The sequence below is a fragment of the Carcharhinus amblyrhynchos genome, chromosome 23, assembly GCF_965287045.1.
Source record: "Carcharhinus amblyrhynchos chromosome 23, sCarAmb.v2.hapA, whole genome shotgun sequence".
NCBI classification, from domain to species: domain Eukaryota; kingdom Metazoa; phylum Chordata; class Chondrichthyes; order Carcharhiniformes; family Carcharhinidae; genus Carcharhinus; species Carcharhinus amblyrhynchos.
The window spans coordinates 10136092-10152589 of NC_137346.1; the positions used below are offsets into that span (position 1 = coordinate 10136092).

A 16498-nucleotide genomic window follows, 5' to 3' on the forward strand; every position below is an offset into this window, starting at 1 on the left:
GCGAGGGGGGAGCGGGGGGAAAGAGCGAGGGGGGAGCAGGGGGCAAAGAGCGAGGGGGGGAGCGGGGGGAAAGTGCGAGGGAGCAGGGGAAAGAATATGTGTGAGAAAGAGAAAGCGAGAGACAAAGTGTGCGTGTGTGTGAGAGAGATATGAAGATACAGAGAACACAAACAAGAGGCCTGGGAACTAGGGCAGCTGCCTTATAAATGAACGACTGTAGTGGCCTACTGGATTGGAAATGACTTGTATCGTCACAAAAAGCAAAGCTCTGGCAGAAAATATAAAAGAGCAAATGAATTTTTGGAAAAACAAGGAGACAGGAGTTTTTGCAGCTTAGCAGAATAAACTCACTTTGTTGAGGGGAGACAAAGCCGATTAGACTAAAACGCTGACTAGGGAGAGGCCTTCAAAACTAATTATTCCACTCACTACTTCACCCGTGGATGTGGAGCTGCGAGTGTGAGACTTGGTCTCCATCGCTGGATTTCAAAGAGAATCTGCTTCCAGCTGCAGACCACCCAACTGAAAAGCCCTTTGAAGATGTTGCCCCAGTATTGTCACTTAGGGTCCATCTCAAGCAGAGAATCATTGCAGAAAGAGGCCCTTCGGCCCATCGAGTCTGCACCAACCACAATCCCACCCAGGCCCTATCCCCATACCCCAACACATTTACCCACTAATCCCTCTAACCTACGGATCCCGGGACACTAAGGGGCAATTTTAACATGGCCGATCAACCTAACCCGCACACCTTTGGACTTTGGACCAAACTTTGCTGCAGACTTCCTACAATGAGCGACAGTCCAACATTACATCCGTTGTTGGAAATAAAACAGCTACAATTTACAGTGCCACACATCGCGCTGTCAAAACATCTCAAAGTGCCTCACAGGCATGGGATTTGTTGTGACTGATTATTACATAGGGAAGCCATTTTACATTTAGTTCTATCTGTACAGTGCACAGATGAACCAGAGGTTTACTCTCTTGCTGCTGCTGTTGTTTGGTGGGGACATCAGGACACCTCAAGAGCATCCAGTTCGTCTTCCCTGTTCACGGTGCGCACTACAATAGCCCCAAGGCGAAGACTAGCACACCAACATACACGTTACAGAACAGTTACATAAGAATGCAAGAGGGAGGGGGGGCAGGACCGAACCTCTCTGTCTGTTGAACTCGCTCCACCATTCCAGCAGATCATGGCTGATCTACCACCACAGTTCCATTTTCCTGCCCCATCCCCTGATCCCTAAAGTATCCGAAAATCCATCACTGAATCCCTACAACGCAGAAGGCGGCCATTTGGCCCATCCAGTCTGCTCTGCCATTCAATCGCAGCTGATAAGCTTCTCAGCCCCGTTCTCCTGCCTTTTCCCCCCACAAACTTTGATCCCCTTACCAATCAAGAGCACTGTCTTAAAGACACTCAATGACCTGGCCTCCACAGCCTTCTGCGGCAATGGATTCCACAGATTCACCACCCCCTGGCTGAAGAAATTCCTCCCCACCTCGGTTCTAAAGGGTCGTCTCTTTACCCTGAGACGGTGCCCTCAAATCCTAGTCTCTCTGACTAATGGAAGCATCTACACGGGACTGCAGCGATTCAAGGTGGGCCACCAACAACCCCTCGCGGGCAATCAGCCACAGAATGTAAATGCTGGGTTTGCCAACAATGCTACACATCTTCAGAACGGAGAAAGAGGAACAGATAATGCCCACGAGACTGGCTGTCAGCGTGACTGAGGATATCCTTAGAAAATAATCCTGCACATGTCGGGTGGTGTTCTTTTCGCTGCTTCCTCTATTTATAAAAATGCCAATTAAAAATGTTCAGTTGGTGGTACAAGAGACAACATCTCTCCCCTCGTCACAACACGGGTCTCTCTCGCAGTCTCACCATATCAGGTGGGGTTTGGGAGGGAGGGGGTTCCACTGGATACAGCATCATTTTAATTGGAGATTATCTTGAAACTTCCTTCAGTCTCCCCTGGTTTCCATGTTGGTGGAGGAGACACCGCAGGTCGATTTTGTAGGTGCCCCAACTACAAGCTGTTAAGGGTTTTTTGAATCCCCCCCCTCCACCCCAGCCCTCTGGCTGATAAAAATTATTGCGAACAGAGGGTTCAGAAGCACTCAGCGCAAACTACGTCAAGAGTTCAAAGTTTATTTATTAGTGTCACTAGTAGGCTTACATTAACACTGCAATGAAGCGACTGTGAAAATCCCCTAGTCGCCAACACTCCCTCAGTGTACCCGAACAGGCGCTGGAGAATTTAGCATGGCCAATGCACCTAACCAGCACGTCTTTTGGACCGGAGCACCCGGAGGGAACCCATGCAGACACGGGGAGAATATGCAGCCTCCGCACAGACAGTGACCCAAGCCGGGAACTGAACCCGGTTCCCTGGCGCTGTGATGCAGCAGTGCTAACCACTGTGCCGCCCCAAAAGGTACAAAAGATCAAAGTTTGCTACGTTATTCAGTACAGTCTCACAGTCTACAAGCGATTTCTATCCTTTCCTAAGTTCCACAGTCAGAAGCCAGCTTGAAATACAATGCAACAAAGCCTTAATTACTCAACTCTCTTCCAAACATGGCATTTAAGAAATCTGATTAACCATCTCGGAATTCCTTTGACCGCAATACACATAGTTACTTAGAGTTAATACATTCAAAGTAGGTGCACGAGGTTTACCTTATGACACAGATGGAGACAGGTCTCACTGGCTCACTTACATGCAGTCACCAGAGCAACCCTTACCCCAGATAGCAACTGATAAACAACAACATGTATGGGAGCACAGGGAGGCAATGGCCTAGTCATATTACTGCTGGACTAGTCATCCAGAAACTCAGCTAATGTTCTGGGGACCAAGGTTCAAATTCCGTCACAGTAGATGGTGGAATCTGAATTCAATAAAAAATATCTGGAATTAGAAATCCACTGCTGACCATGAAGGCATTGTCGATTGTGGGAAAAACTCGTCCAGTTCGCTACCGTCCTTCAGGGAAGGAAATCTGACGTCCTTACCCAGTCTGGCCTACATGTGACTCCAGAGCCACAGCAATGGGGTTGACTCTCAACTGCCCTCCACTGGCAACCAGAGATGGGCAATGAATGCTGGCCCAGCCAGCGACGCCCACGTCCCACAGATTAGTTAAAAAGAAATGGTGGCACGGTGGCTAACTCTGCTGCCTCACAGCACCAGGGATTGGGTTCAATTCTGGTCTTGGGTGGCTGACCATGTGGAGTTTGTGCGTTCTCCCCGTGCCTGCACGGGTTTCCTCCGGGTGCTCCGGTTTCTCCTCACAGTCCAAAGATGTGCAGGTTAAGTGGACTGACCTTGCTAAACTGTTTTAGTGTTCAAAGGTGTGTGGGTTACATGGATTAGCTATGGTAAATGCGCAGGTTTAAGGGAATAGGCCGGAGTGGGCAGGGCCTGGTTAGAATGCTTTTTCAGTGCAGACTGGATGGGCTGAATGGCCTCTTTCTGCACTGTAGGGATTCTACGGTTATAAGTTTAGCGTCAACACTAGCACGCTGTTCGTCACTCGAAGACTGACCATCATCCAGAAGGGCCTGCAGTGTCGGGTAAACACGGCAGGGACAATAGGCCGTTGGAAGTAAAACCACAGATTTTGTGATTCCCTCAGCTGTGGTTCTTTTTGGATTAGTGGGAATGTCAGAAATCACCATTCATTGAGCCACGGCCAACAGAGGAACACGGAGGCTCATGAAAGATCTCTGGCTCATTCACTGCCCTGCTGCCAACTTCAAATCAAGCTAAATCAGGCCAAGAACATCATCACTGACTGGCACAGGGCAGCACAGTGGTTCGCACTGCTGCCCCACAGTGCCAGGGATCTGGATTCGATTCCCGGCTTGAGTCACCGTCTGTGTGGAGTCTGCACATTCTCCTCGTGCCTGCGTGGGTTTCCTCCGGGTGCTCCGGTTTCCTCCCCACAGTCCCAAAAGTCATGCTGGTTAGGTGCTAAATTCTCCCTCAGTGTACCCGAACAGGTGGCGACTAGGGGATTTTCACAGTAACTTCATTGCAGTGTTAACGCAAGCCTACATGCGAGACTAATGATTAAATAAACTTAAAAACAATTGCCCACACCCAGGATTAGGACCGGTGCAGGCGAAGAACCGAAGCTGAAACTTTGGAATCGTGGGCCAGCTCTCACTCCAGTTACTTGGACACTGCACAGGACTGCGAGGCTGCAATGATCTCACTTAACCAGGAAAGACTGCATCATGGCAGCCTCTGGGGACTAAAAGAAGGCCCATTGAATATCTGACCACAGGAATGAGAAACCCACTAATTCACCAGCAGCTGAAGAAGTGGGAAACACAGGAAGTGAATCATTGAAGAGCATAAGTCCTCATTAGTCGGACTGTTTATACTGTGGCACACAACAGGGGAACTAGGTTAACACTCAAATCTTTTAAAATTAGCAAGCAGTGGGTGGGGGCGGGCAGGGGGAGATGGGACACGTACTTTTATACTCTATATTTGGTAATGGGAAGAGTCAAAATTTGAAGCCATCAATGTTGCAGTGGCTATATGGATAACAAAGTTGGCAGAATCATTGGAGACAAAGAGTAGGGTTTGTCAGACCGGAGGAAAGTATAGACTGGGCTTCCCAGTGGTTTATTATTGGCACCACCGCGCTTCTCAATGCATCTCAATAACGTTAGGAAAATGAGTCACACTTTCAAAATTTGAAGATGATGCAAAATTTGGGAGGCATTGTGAAGGTGAGGATCTCAGTGATGGGCTTCCCAAGGGTGGTGCAGTGTTGTGGGAGCAATGCTCTGATACCTTTGATTTCAAGCAGAGTGTAAAACTCACTGGGCCCACCGAGTCTGGACGGTCAATGACTGATATTTGAAAAATGCTGCAAGTTGCTCGGATGCAACCACAGGCTGGCTCCTCCCTGCACTGGTTGCTGATGAGCTCACTAGTGAACCCATCAGGAAAACTGGAGCAGGGGCACAGGCACCGGGCAAGGCCCCTGGAGTGGGGGTGCAGACCCCGGGTATGTCCCCTGGAGAACGGGCTCAGGCCCTGGGCAAGGCCCCTGAAGTGGGGGTGCAGACCCCGGGCGAGGCCTCTGGAGAAGGGGCTCAGGCCCCGGGCAAGGCCCCTAGAGTGGGGATGCAGCCCCCAGGCATGTCCCCTGGAGAGGGGGTGCAGGTCCCAGGCAAGGCCCCTGGAGAAAGGGTGCAGGGCCTGGGCAAGGCCCCTGAGGAGGTAGAGTCTGCTGGCGCTTCAAGTGAGTAATTGGAGACTGTGTAAATAAATACAATGAAGATGGGAGGGGGAAGAGAAAGCATGTGAAGATTTGGGTGACAGACTGTGAGAGGGAGGTCACAGGGGAGAGAGAGTATGAGGGGGGTGTGGTCAGGAGAGAGAGTGTGAGGGGGGTAGGAGGTGGTATATTACTGTGATGACCTGACAATGTGAGATGCAGTCGAGTATTTGCCCCAACTCCCTGCTAGCAGCTTCACATGAAATTTACAGCACAGAAACTGGCCATTTGGCCCATCTGATCTGTGTTGGTGTTCATATTTCGCTTGAGCCTCATCCCCCCGTTGTTGATCACACAAACTTCAGCTTCTTTACTTGCTGATGTGTTTAGCAATATTTATATCCCAACAATACCCACACGACAATTATTGAATGGTTGCAGCACAGAAGGAGGACATGCCACACATTATCCCTGTCAGCTCTCCGCATCAGCAACTCAGCTCATCACTCCATGACCTCTTCCCTCTAGCCTAGTCAAATCTTGTCTCTTCAGATAATTATCTATTTCCCTTTTGAAAACCACAATTGAATCTGTTTCTACCACACACTCAGGCAATGCATTCCAGATCCTAACCATTGACTGCATGAAGAGGCTATCCCTTGCATCGTCCCTGGGTTTGTTTGTTAATCTCCTTCGTGTACTTGACCTTCTGCTACCCGCATAACTGAAGTCTCTCATCCTCTGTGCCCTTCTTGTAAATCTTTTCTGTACCCTTTCTAAAACCTTCACGTCGGTGCTTGATGGACAGTCAAGGCAGGTTTAGAAACAGGTCAGCTTTTCTGCAATCTATCTAAAGCAGCAGACCTGCCACGAGATGGTTTTAATTGTAGAATCCTTACAGTACAGAAGGAGACCACTCAGCCCATCGAACCGGCACCAACAACAAGCTCACCATGGCCCCATCCCGTCAGATCAACTTAATGCAAGATAAGTCCATTCAAAAGTCTGACAGCAGCAGGGAAGAAGCTGTTCTTGAGTCGGCTGGTATGTGACCTCGGACTTTTGTATTGCTGATCAATTATTTTCAAAAACAAGACCGCTTTTTAAATCAGTAACAGAGCAAGACAACTGAAATGCGATGGCTCAGGCGCAGTGAACACATGTTATACCTTTGCTGTGGATAACTAGTAGCTTGCCTTCAGCTTAACTCGTGGTAAGTCAAAAGGTGTGCAGCTTTACAAGTACAGCCACATTACATCACACAATAATACATAACTAACAACACTACAAAAAAAAATCACAGCGAAGGAACTTACAGCACAGAAGAATTCTTTCTGGTTGTATCACAGCTTGGTATGGGCTCCTGCTCTGCCCAAGACCGCAAGAAACTACAAAGGGTCATGAACAAAGCCCAATCCATCACGCAAACCAGTCTCCCATCCATTGACTCTGTTTACACTTCCCACTGTCTCAGCAAAACAGCCAGCGTAATTAAGGACCCCACGCACCACAGACATTCTCTCTTCCATCTTTTTCTATTGGGAAACAGATACAAAAGTCTGAGGTCGCGTACCAACCAACTCAAGAACAGCTTCTTCCCTGCTGCTGTCAGACTTTTCAATGGATCTACCTTGCATTAAGTTGATTTTTCTCTACACCCTAGCTACGACTGTGACATTACATTCTACATCCTCTCCTTTCCTTCTCTATGAACGGTATGCTTTGTCTGTATAGCGCGCAAGGAACAATACCTTTCACTGTATACTAATACATGTGACAATAATAAATCAAATCAAATGAAAAAAAGGCAGCCATTTGGCTCACTGTGCCTCTTTGAAAGCGCTATTCCATTAGTCCCACTCCCAACGTAACTCCCCACAGCTCTACAAATATCTTTCTTTTGACCAATATGATATACCATTCCTTTAAGACTATCGAGTCTAATCAGTGTCAAGAATACCGCAAAGGCCCTGACAACATTCCAGCAAGAGTACGGCAGATCTGTGCCCCAGGACTTGCCATTCCTCAAGCCAAGCTGTTCCAGCACAGCTACAACACTGGCATCTACCCAACAATGTGGAAAACCGTCTAGGGTATGTCCTGCACACAAGAAACAGGACAAATCCAACCCGGCCTATTACCCCCCCATCTACTCTCGATCATCATCAGAAAAGTGACAGAAGGGGTCGTCAACAGCAACACTTGCTCAGCAATAACCTGCTCACTGACGCTCAATCTGGATTTTGTCAGGTCACTCAGCTCCTGACTTCTTCACAGCCCTGGCTCAAACATGGTCAAAGAGTTGAAATCAAGAGGTGAGGTGACAGTGACTGCCCTTGACGTCAAGGCAGCCTTTGACCGAGTTTGGCATCAAGGAGCCCTAACAAGGATATTTGAGGGCAACACGGTGGCAAAGGGGAGCACGTTTGCACAGTGGTTAGCACTGCTGTCTCACAGCGCCAGGGGCCTGGGTTCGATTCCTGGCTTGGGTGACTGTATGGCGTTTGCTCATTCTCCCCATATCTGCATGGGTTTCCATCGGGTGTTCCGGTTTCCTCCCACAGAGATATGATGTGCAGGTTAGATAGATTAGCCATGGTAAATGCGCGGGGTTATGGGGATAGGGCAGGTGCGTGGCAGGAATATTGCGATTATTTCCTTACACTCCTTGATTTTATAAAAGTGAGAGCAATTTTCATGTGTCTTGTTATATCCATTTGTGGGACATGGGCGTTGATGACTGGCCAGCATTTATTGCCCATCCCTAGTTGTCCGAGGGCAACAGAGAGTCAACATTGATTTGATTTATTATTGTCACATGTATTAACATAGTGAAAAGTATTGTTTCTTGCGTACTATGTAGACAGAGCATTTCACTCATAGAGAAGGAGAGAGTGCAGAATGTTGTGTTACAGTCATAGCTAGGGTAGAGGAAGATCAACTTAATGCAAGGTAGGTCCATTCAAAAGTCTGACAGTAGCAGGAAAGAAGCTGTTCTTGAGTCGGTTGGTACGTGACCTCAGACTTTTGTATCTTTCTCCTGAAGGAAGAAGGTGGAACAGAGAATGTCCGAGGTGCGTGGGATCCTTAATTACGCTGGCTGCTTTGCCGAGGCAGCGGGAAGTGTAGACAGAGTCAATGGATGGGAGGCTGGTTTGTGTGATGGAATGGGCTACATTCACGATCTTTTGTAGTTTCTTACGGTCTTGGGCAGAGCAGGAGCCATACCAAGCTGTGATACAACCAGAAAGAATGGGTTCTGTGGTGCATCTACAGAAGTTGGTGAGAGTTGTAGCAGACATGCCAAATTTCCTTAGTTTTCTGAGAAAGTTAGAGGTGTTGGTGGGCTTTCCAACTATAGTGTCACATTGCTCTGGCTCTGGAGTCACCTGTAGACCAGACCAAATAAGGGCAGTAGATTTCCTTCCCTAAAGGGTATAAGCGAACCAGATGGGTTTTTCCGACAATGGTTTCCCAGTCATCGGTAGATTCTTAATTCCAAGATTTTGTTTTTAATTGAATTCAAATTCCACCATCTGCCATGATGGGATTCGAACCAGGGTCCGCACGCAGAACATTAGCTGAGTTACTGGATTAATACATCTAGCAATAATACCGCGAAACCATTGCCTCCCCACTGCCGCGACACCTGGAGAACGATGGACGGAAAGAGTGCGTGTACGTAACGCTTGTAAAACGTAGATCATTCTCTGCACTGAGAAACAGTTAGGGTGACTGTAGTGACAGCTGGCTGGATGTTCCCAGTGAGCAATCTGTCAAAACCCACAGTCAAACTGGGTTGCAGGAAGGAAGCAGACTTCACCCAGCCTTCTATAAATTAATGCTGTTTTGCCCTGACACCATTTCAAAAACAGCAACCGGGAACCGCAGCACTGAAACCAGTACTTTCAAGTCGTCCGTCTTTAGCAACGTCTCACACAGAAACGTCCCCCTCAAATTCAAAAACCCGGTAGGCTGGCTACGTCCGCTATATTAAGACATTTCAGCCAAAACCAACTGCACCAACAGCAGGGGCAGAAATCATTGGACGTAGCAAACAGTTTCTCAGCACAAGGTTGCCCGAGGCACGGTCCAGAATCAATGCAGGATTAAAACTTCCCATTTAGGCTCTTGAGAACTTCTCACCCTTCCTGAGCACCGCCAAAGGTAGTCCCTCTTCCCTTCGAATCAGCCCACTGTAGGAGGGTCCCGAGGCTCCTGTCAAGTTTCCTTCAATTCACTTTCATACGGATACTTTCTGATCCATTTATTTCCTGGCATTGTCTAAAATAGGGGCTGCCCCCGATGGCTCCTCAGGTTTAGGCATCAAGTGGTTCAGATCCCAAAGATCCCACGGTTCAATCCCCAATCAGTGCCCAACTCGCCAAAGCCACGGGTGAAGTGTGCCCGGAATCAGAACAAGAATCAGAGTTTTCACTCCTGACGGGAACATGGGTACAAGAGAACAGAGTTCAGCCTCTCAATGACTGTTCCATTCCATTAGATCATGACAGATCCGTATCTCAGCACCATCTACCCATCTTGGGCAACCGTCAATATCCTGGTCTAACAAAAATCTTTCAAGCTCAATTTCAAAATTTTCAGTGGATCCCTCAGGCTCAACTGTTTCTTGGGAGGCGGGGTGGGGGAGAGGTTTCCACAACCATTTATGTGAAGAAGGGCTTCCTGATAGGTCCAAATGTGTATGGGTTCGGTAGAATGGCCATGCTAAAATTGCCCCTTTGTGTCCAAAGACGTGCAGGTTAGGTGGATTGGCCATGCTAAACTGTCCCTTAGTATCCAAAGATGTACAGGAATTAGCAGGGGTAAATATATGGATTACAGGGACAGGGTCCTGGGTAAGATGCTCTGTCACAGAATCTGTGCAGACACAGTGGGCCAAAAGGCACTTCTGCACTGTAGGGATTTGTGTGTGTGTGTGTGTGTGTGTGTGTGTGTGTGTGTGTGTGTGTGTGTGTGTGTGTGTGTGTGTGTGTGTAAGTATTCCTGCCCTGTGTTTGTTAGAAGGGAGGAGGGTGGTAGCAGGTAGTTTCCCTCAAGCAAATCCTGGGCAAACACAATGCAGAAATGGGTGAGAGATGGTAATGCCTCTTGAATTGGTGGCAACACATTTGTCCTACACTCCCTTCAAACACCAGCCTCAATGACCAACGCCACCCGATATGCCCATCTCAAATACAGACTGCTCACACACATCCTGCCACAGGTTAGACAGCCCTGACTGATTGGAACCAACAGCAATCATATGGTGAACACAACCAAAGTATAATGGCGCGGAACTCCTTCCCACTGAGGCTACCTCAACTCAACAGGTTGGTCACTTTAAAATAGGAGAGCAATAGATCTTTGCCGGATCAGAAACCAAGGCAGGTGGATGGAGCCAACTGATCATAAGGCCATTAGACGTAGCAGCAGAAGTAGGCCATTCGGCCCACCGAGTCTGTTCCACCATTCAATGAGATCTTGACCGAATTGAAAAGGTAATCCTCAAGTCCACTTTCCCGCATTATCCCCACAACCCCCTTATCCCCCCCCACAGAGGGAAAATCTGTCCATCTCAACCTTGAACATACTGAGTGATGCAGCCTCGGCAACCCTCTGCAGTAAGGAATTCCACAGATTCACAACCCACAGAGAAAATAAATCCTCCTCATCTCTGTGTTAAATGGGAGACCTTTTATTCTGTGATTAGGCGCTCGGCTCCTAGACTCTCCCACAAGGGGCAACAACCTCTCAGCATCAACCCTGTCAAGCTCCTTGGGAATCCTATACGTCTCAGTTAGGTCATCTCTCATTCCTCTAAAAACCAAATGAATACAGGCCCCAACTTACTCAACCTCTCCTCATGAGAAAATCTCTCCATAACTGGGATCAACCTGGTGAACCTTCTCCGGATGGCCTCCAATGCCAATATACCTTTCTTTAGATAAGGCGGCCGCAACTGCTCACAGTATTCCAGGTGCATTAAAACTGCTCGCAGTGTTCCAGATCAGCCGTGCTTTTGTGGAATGGCAGTGGTACAGGATTGAGGGGCTGAAAGGCCCTCTCCTGCTCTAATATTCAAAGTCAGAACTGTACAGAACCAGAGTGGATTGGAATCATGCACAGAGTGGCTCAAGGCCTCGTGACTACACACACAGAACCCCTGCCAACTCCTGAAACAAGGAACCCTGTCCTTCTCAGAGGATTAAGACGGTTGCTTCAATTCTGCACATTCCACAGCATCTTTGTGACTCTTACCTTGCCAAACTGCTCGAAGTACTGCTTTACATCATCCACTACTGTATTTGCAGATAATCCACCTACAAATATTTTCTTTGTTCGTGTGACCATCTGAAAAGAGGAAAAAAAACAACGTTGAGTTTCATCTGGAATTTGGATCACCTACAAATAACCCAAAAGATGTCATAAAGGACAAGCTCCCATTGTTTGGAGTTTAGGAATGAACAGTGTAAATTTAACAATCCACAAAAGGGAATGAAATGGAAAGCTTTTCAAACTTAGAGATATGTTCATCTGCCTTTTTATTTAATTGCCAAGACCTTGAACAGACTTAATACAGGGAATGGTGCCCAAAAGAGCATCAACATCTTAAAACGGCAACAAAATAGAGACATCCCATATTAAAACATAGAAGAAGAGAAGAAGAGAAAAAGAAGAGCTCAAGTGAGAGGGCGGGTGTGAGAGACGGCGGGCTCAACAGACCACGCATCCAAGAGAGAGCAAGCGAGTGCGCGAGGGAGCAAGCGAGCGCGCGAGGGAGAGAACGAATGCACGAGAGAATGAACGAATGCACGTGAGAGCGCGGACGGGTGTGCGAGAAGAGCGAGCAAGTGCGCAAGACAGCAAACGAGCGCGCGAGAGTGTGTGCGGCTGAGTGGCACTGCAAAGAACCAGCAATGGTGCATTGGCTGAATGGCCTCTATCTGCGCTTGCTAAATTTTATATTTCTTGGAGAGAGCAAGAGCTCAATTTTGCAACAAAATATTTTTTAATGTTGGCAATACAAAGTTGATCTGAAAACCTAGAGACAGTGGAAAGGGAAACTGCCACTGTGTGCTGGGGAGATGTGCCAAATTAATGTCACTGGCTTCCAAGGAGCTAGCGTTCCCAAGACCAGTAGGTGAACACCCCTGAGCTGGTGGGGTGGATGGTGTGAGGGATCGATGATAATAATAAATCTTTACAGGAGCAGTGAATCCAGCAAGTTTATTTTTAATTTCCCTAAGTATCCACAACACCCACACAATCAGGAGCCAACAGCAGAAACACGCATTAGAGCAAATACATCAACACCCGGCTAAGTGAGAGAGAAAGAGACATACACACTACACAATAAACCAGAGAGAGACACCAGCGCCAGTCCTTACCCTCACCTTAGCAGGTATCCCACTTCCAGCATCCTCTCCCTACCCTACGTAAGATAGAAGTCATATTTATGAAGTGGCGTTCACAGGAATGAACTCCTGACAAGAGGGCTGAATGTTGGCCAGGACACCAGAGCTCCCTTCACTCTTGAAAAAAGACTGCCATGGGGTCCTTGGTGTCCAGCTGGCTAGAATTCAGTTTGGGATCTGACTCCCAAAGACACCAGGGCACTGGGAGCGCCGGCTCCGATTTTTGTGCCCAGGTCTCTGGCGTGGGACTCAAACCTCTCAGCCTGCTGACTCCAGGATGAGTGCCACACTGAGCCTGAGCTGAGATAGAGGAACACTGCACACCCACATAAAACTAATAAAACACCAGAGCAATCACCAGCCTCCTTCCAGTCTGTGGCACCAAGCGATAGTGCAACGAAACACAAACATTCCCTAACAACCCAACTGGAGCCCTCTGAACAAGTGTGGATTAGCCAGAAGGAGGAGAGAAACACAGAAGATAGGAGCAGGAGGAGGCCATTTGGCCCTTCGGACCTACTCTGCCATTCATCATGATCATGGCTGATCATCCAACTCAATAGCCTAATCCTACTTTCTCCCCATAACCTTTGATCCCATTCTCCCCAAGTGCTATATCCAGCTGCCTCTTGAATACATTCAATGTTTTGGCATAACTACTTCCTGTGGTAATGAGTTCCACAGACTCACCACTCTTTAGGTGAAGAAATGCCTCCGCATCTCCATCCTAAATGGTCTCCCCCGAATCCTCACACTGTGACCACTGGTTCTGGACAACCTCCCATTAGGAACATCCTCTCTGTATCTACCTGTTCTAGTCCTGTTAGAATTTTATAAGTCTCTATGCAACGCCCCCTCATTCATCTGAACTCCAGTGAAAACAATCCCGACCTAGTCAACCACTCCTCATACATTAGTTCTGCCATCCCTGGAATCAGCCTGGTAAATCTTCGCCCCATTCCCTCAAGTGCAAGAACATGCTTCCTCACAGAAGGAGACCAAAACTGCGCACAATATTCTAGGATGTGGCCTCACAAAGGCCCTGTATAATTGCAACAACAATACATTGTATGGAATCGACAACACAAATAGATTACTTGGTCGAACTAGCCTCTACCAGTGTTGAAACTCCACACAAACCCCTTCCCGCCCCTACTGCATCTCACCCCTCAGTAGTTTAGCCTATTGCATGTATTCATACCCTTGAATACATATTCACCTCAACTATTCCTGTGGTAGTGAGTCCAACATTCTAATTCTCCCCGGGTAGGGAGGTTTCCCCTGAATTCCCATTTTGGATTTACTGGTGACTATGTTACATCTATCATCCCTAGTTTTGGTTGCCCTACATCTACCTCCTCCCGCCACCCCCGCATTGTTTTAACCTCCACTCATCCAACGACGACTTTGTTTCAAAGTTTCACCCCTCAACATTCTCTTCCCTGGGAAAGCAGCAGCAACTTGTTCAAAATTCCCCAGAAGTTATAATCTTTTCAGATCCAGTATCATCACTGTAAATCTTTTCCCCATACCCCTCTCTCTCTACCCTTTTCCCAGTGGAAAGAACAAAGAAAAGTTCAGCACAGGAACAGGCCCTTCGGCCCTCTAAGCCCGCGCTGACCATTATGCCTGCTTAAACTAAAATCGTACGCACTTATGGGGCCTGTATCCTTCCATTCCCATCCTTTTCATGTATTCTTCCAGTTGCCCCTTAAATGCCGCTATTATACCTGCCCCCGCCACCTCCCCGGGTAACCCATTCCAGACATTCACCACCCTCTGTGTAAAAACCTTACCTCGCACATCTCTAAACTTTTCCCCACACACCTGAGACTCAGAGCTTTACAGCATGGAATCAGGTCCTTCGGCCCAACTTGTCCATGCCGCCCCTTTTTTTTTCCAACCCCTAAGCTAGTCCCAATTGCCCGTATTTGGCCCATATCCCTCTATACCCATCGCACCCATGTAACTATCTAAACGCTTTTTTGTACCAGCCTCTGTTACTATGTCTGGCAGGTTGTTCCAGACACTCATCACCCCCTGAGTGAAAAAACTGCCTCTCTGGACACTTTTGTATCTCTCCCCACTTACCTTAAACCTATGCCCTCTAATTTTAGACTCGCCTACCTTTGGGAAAAGATATTGACTATCTGTTCTATGCCCCTCATTATTTTATACATCTCTATAAGATCACCCCTCAGCCTTCTACGCTCCAGAGAAAAAAGCCCCAGTCTATCCAGCCTCTCCTTATAACTCAAACCATCAAGTCCCAGTAGCATCCTAGTAAGTCTTTGCACTCTTCCTATTTTAATAATGCCCTTTCTATAATAGGGTGACCGGAACTGTACACAACCCAGAACAATTGTGAACATGACGATAATTGTTTTTTTAAAATGGAGATTTTGTTGACAAGGTTGTATTAAGAGTCAGAATGGAATGCAACCCCCTGGGATCCACTTTATATACTAAACAGTTCGAAAATAAGACAAACAGCATTGTTCATATTTTCAGTGCTTTGTACTGAAACCCATCACACTCCATGGTGACAGGCAACCTAGCGCAGTCCCACTCTATAGTCAAGATGAACAAAGCCCAATCCATCACACAAACCAGCCTCCCATCCATTGACTCTGTCTACACTTCTTGCTGCCTCAGCAAAGCAGCCAGCATAATTAAGGACCCCACGCACCTCAGACATTCTCTCTTCCGCTTTTTTCCATTGGGAAAAAGATACAAAAGTCTGAGGTCACGTACCAACCGACTCAAGAACAGCTTCTTTCCTGCTGCTGTCAAGACTTTTGAATGGACTTTATCTTGCGTTAAGTTGATCTTTCTCTGCACCCAAGCTATGACTGTAACGCTACATTCTGCACATGCTCTTTTCCTTCTCTATGAACAGTATGCTTTATCTGTATAGCACACAACAAACAATACTTTTCACTGTATGCTAATACATGGGACAATAATAAATCAAATCAAAATCACTGGTGGAATCAGGAAAGACTCAAATATAAAATGGGGGGATTTCCCATCTAAGCCTCTTCCGGTTCAGGAGTGTTGCCAAGGCCCAATGCATACATTCAGTTCAATAAAAGGCAGGACCGATTTAACTCAATCCTTAAACCTTCTCATTGAATTTGCCCAAGGCCCCCGACTGGCTTATATTATACAGCATTTATGCCACAATCCTGGGGTGAAATCTGCTGCCGTGTTCTCACAATGCTCCAGGTTTTACATAATGCCTTGAAGTATCTCAGAGCACTTCGTACAGGAAATTAAGTTTGGAGTGCAGTGCCTACAGTCAATGAGCAAAGCAGCCAACTTCTCAAGTCTGAGCCTGGGGTTGTGCGCCCAGAGTATGCCCAGAGGTCACAGCTCTCCTGAAGTAACTGGTTACCAAATGAGCCGAATGCTAAGAGTTTGGAAGACACTGGGGAGAATTTCAGTTTGGGTGAATGAGGTGGAACCTGGTGAGTGTCTGGGTGGTTAAATGGGGAAAACCTCCACGCATGTTGGGAAAATCTGCTCCAACCATCCAACTTCTGGGCATTACCAAGGTGGGATAAGAGGCAGGCAGTCAACCTTCTCAAAGAGGCTAACTCACTTTCCCAAGCCTTGAGAAATTGGGGGGCTACAGTAAAGTGAGGGAAGTCTTCAGGATGGCAGGGGCAAGCGACCTCAGCGTCATTGTTTGTGGGCCAGGAGTGGTAGAGGATTCACCAATGGTAGTACCATGCAATGTCAAGGGGAGATGTTTAGATTCTCTCTCATTGGAGATGGTCATTCCTGGCACCTGAGGGGCACAAATATTACTTGCCAGTTGA

At 47.5% G+C, this 16498-nt stretch overlaps 1 protein-coding gene across 11 annotated transcripts in view; it reads right to left on the minus strand.

The window, feature by feature from the left end:
• The window catches only part of msi2b (musashi RNA-binding protein 2b), a 560852-nt gene that overhangs the window by 384094 nt on the left and 160260 nt on the right, over positions 1-16498 (minus strand). For all 11 annotated transcript variants that reach the window (XM_080210479.1, XM_080210476.1, XM_080210473.1 and 8 more), the window contains exon 6: positions 11518-11610. In XM_080210479.1, coding sequence (XP_080066605.1) covers positions 11518-11610 — 93 coding nt within the window. The remainder of the gene's footprint in view (positions 1-11517; positions 11611-16498) is intronic.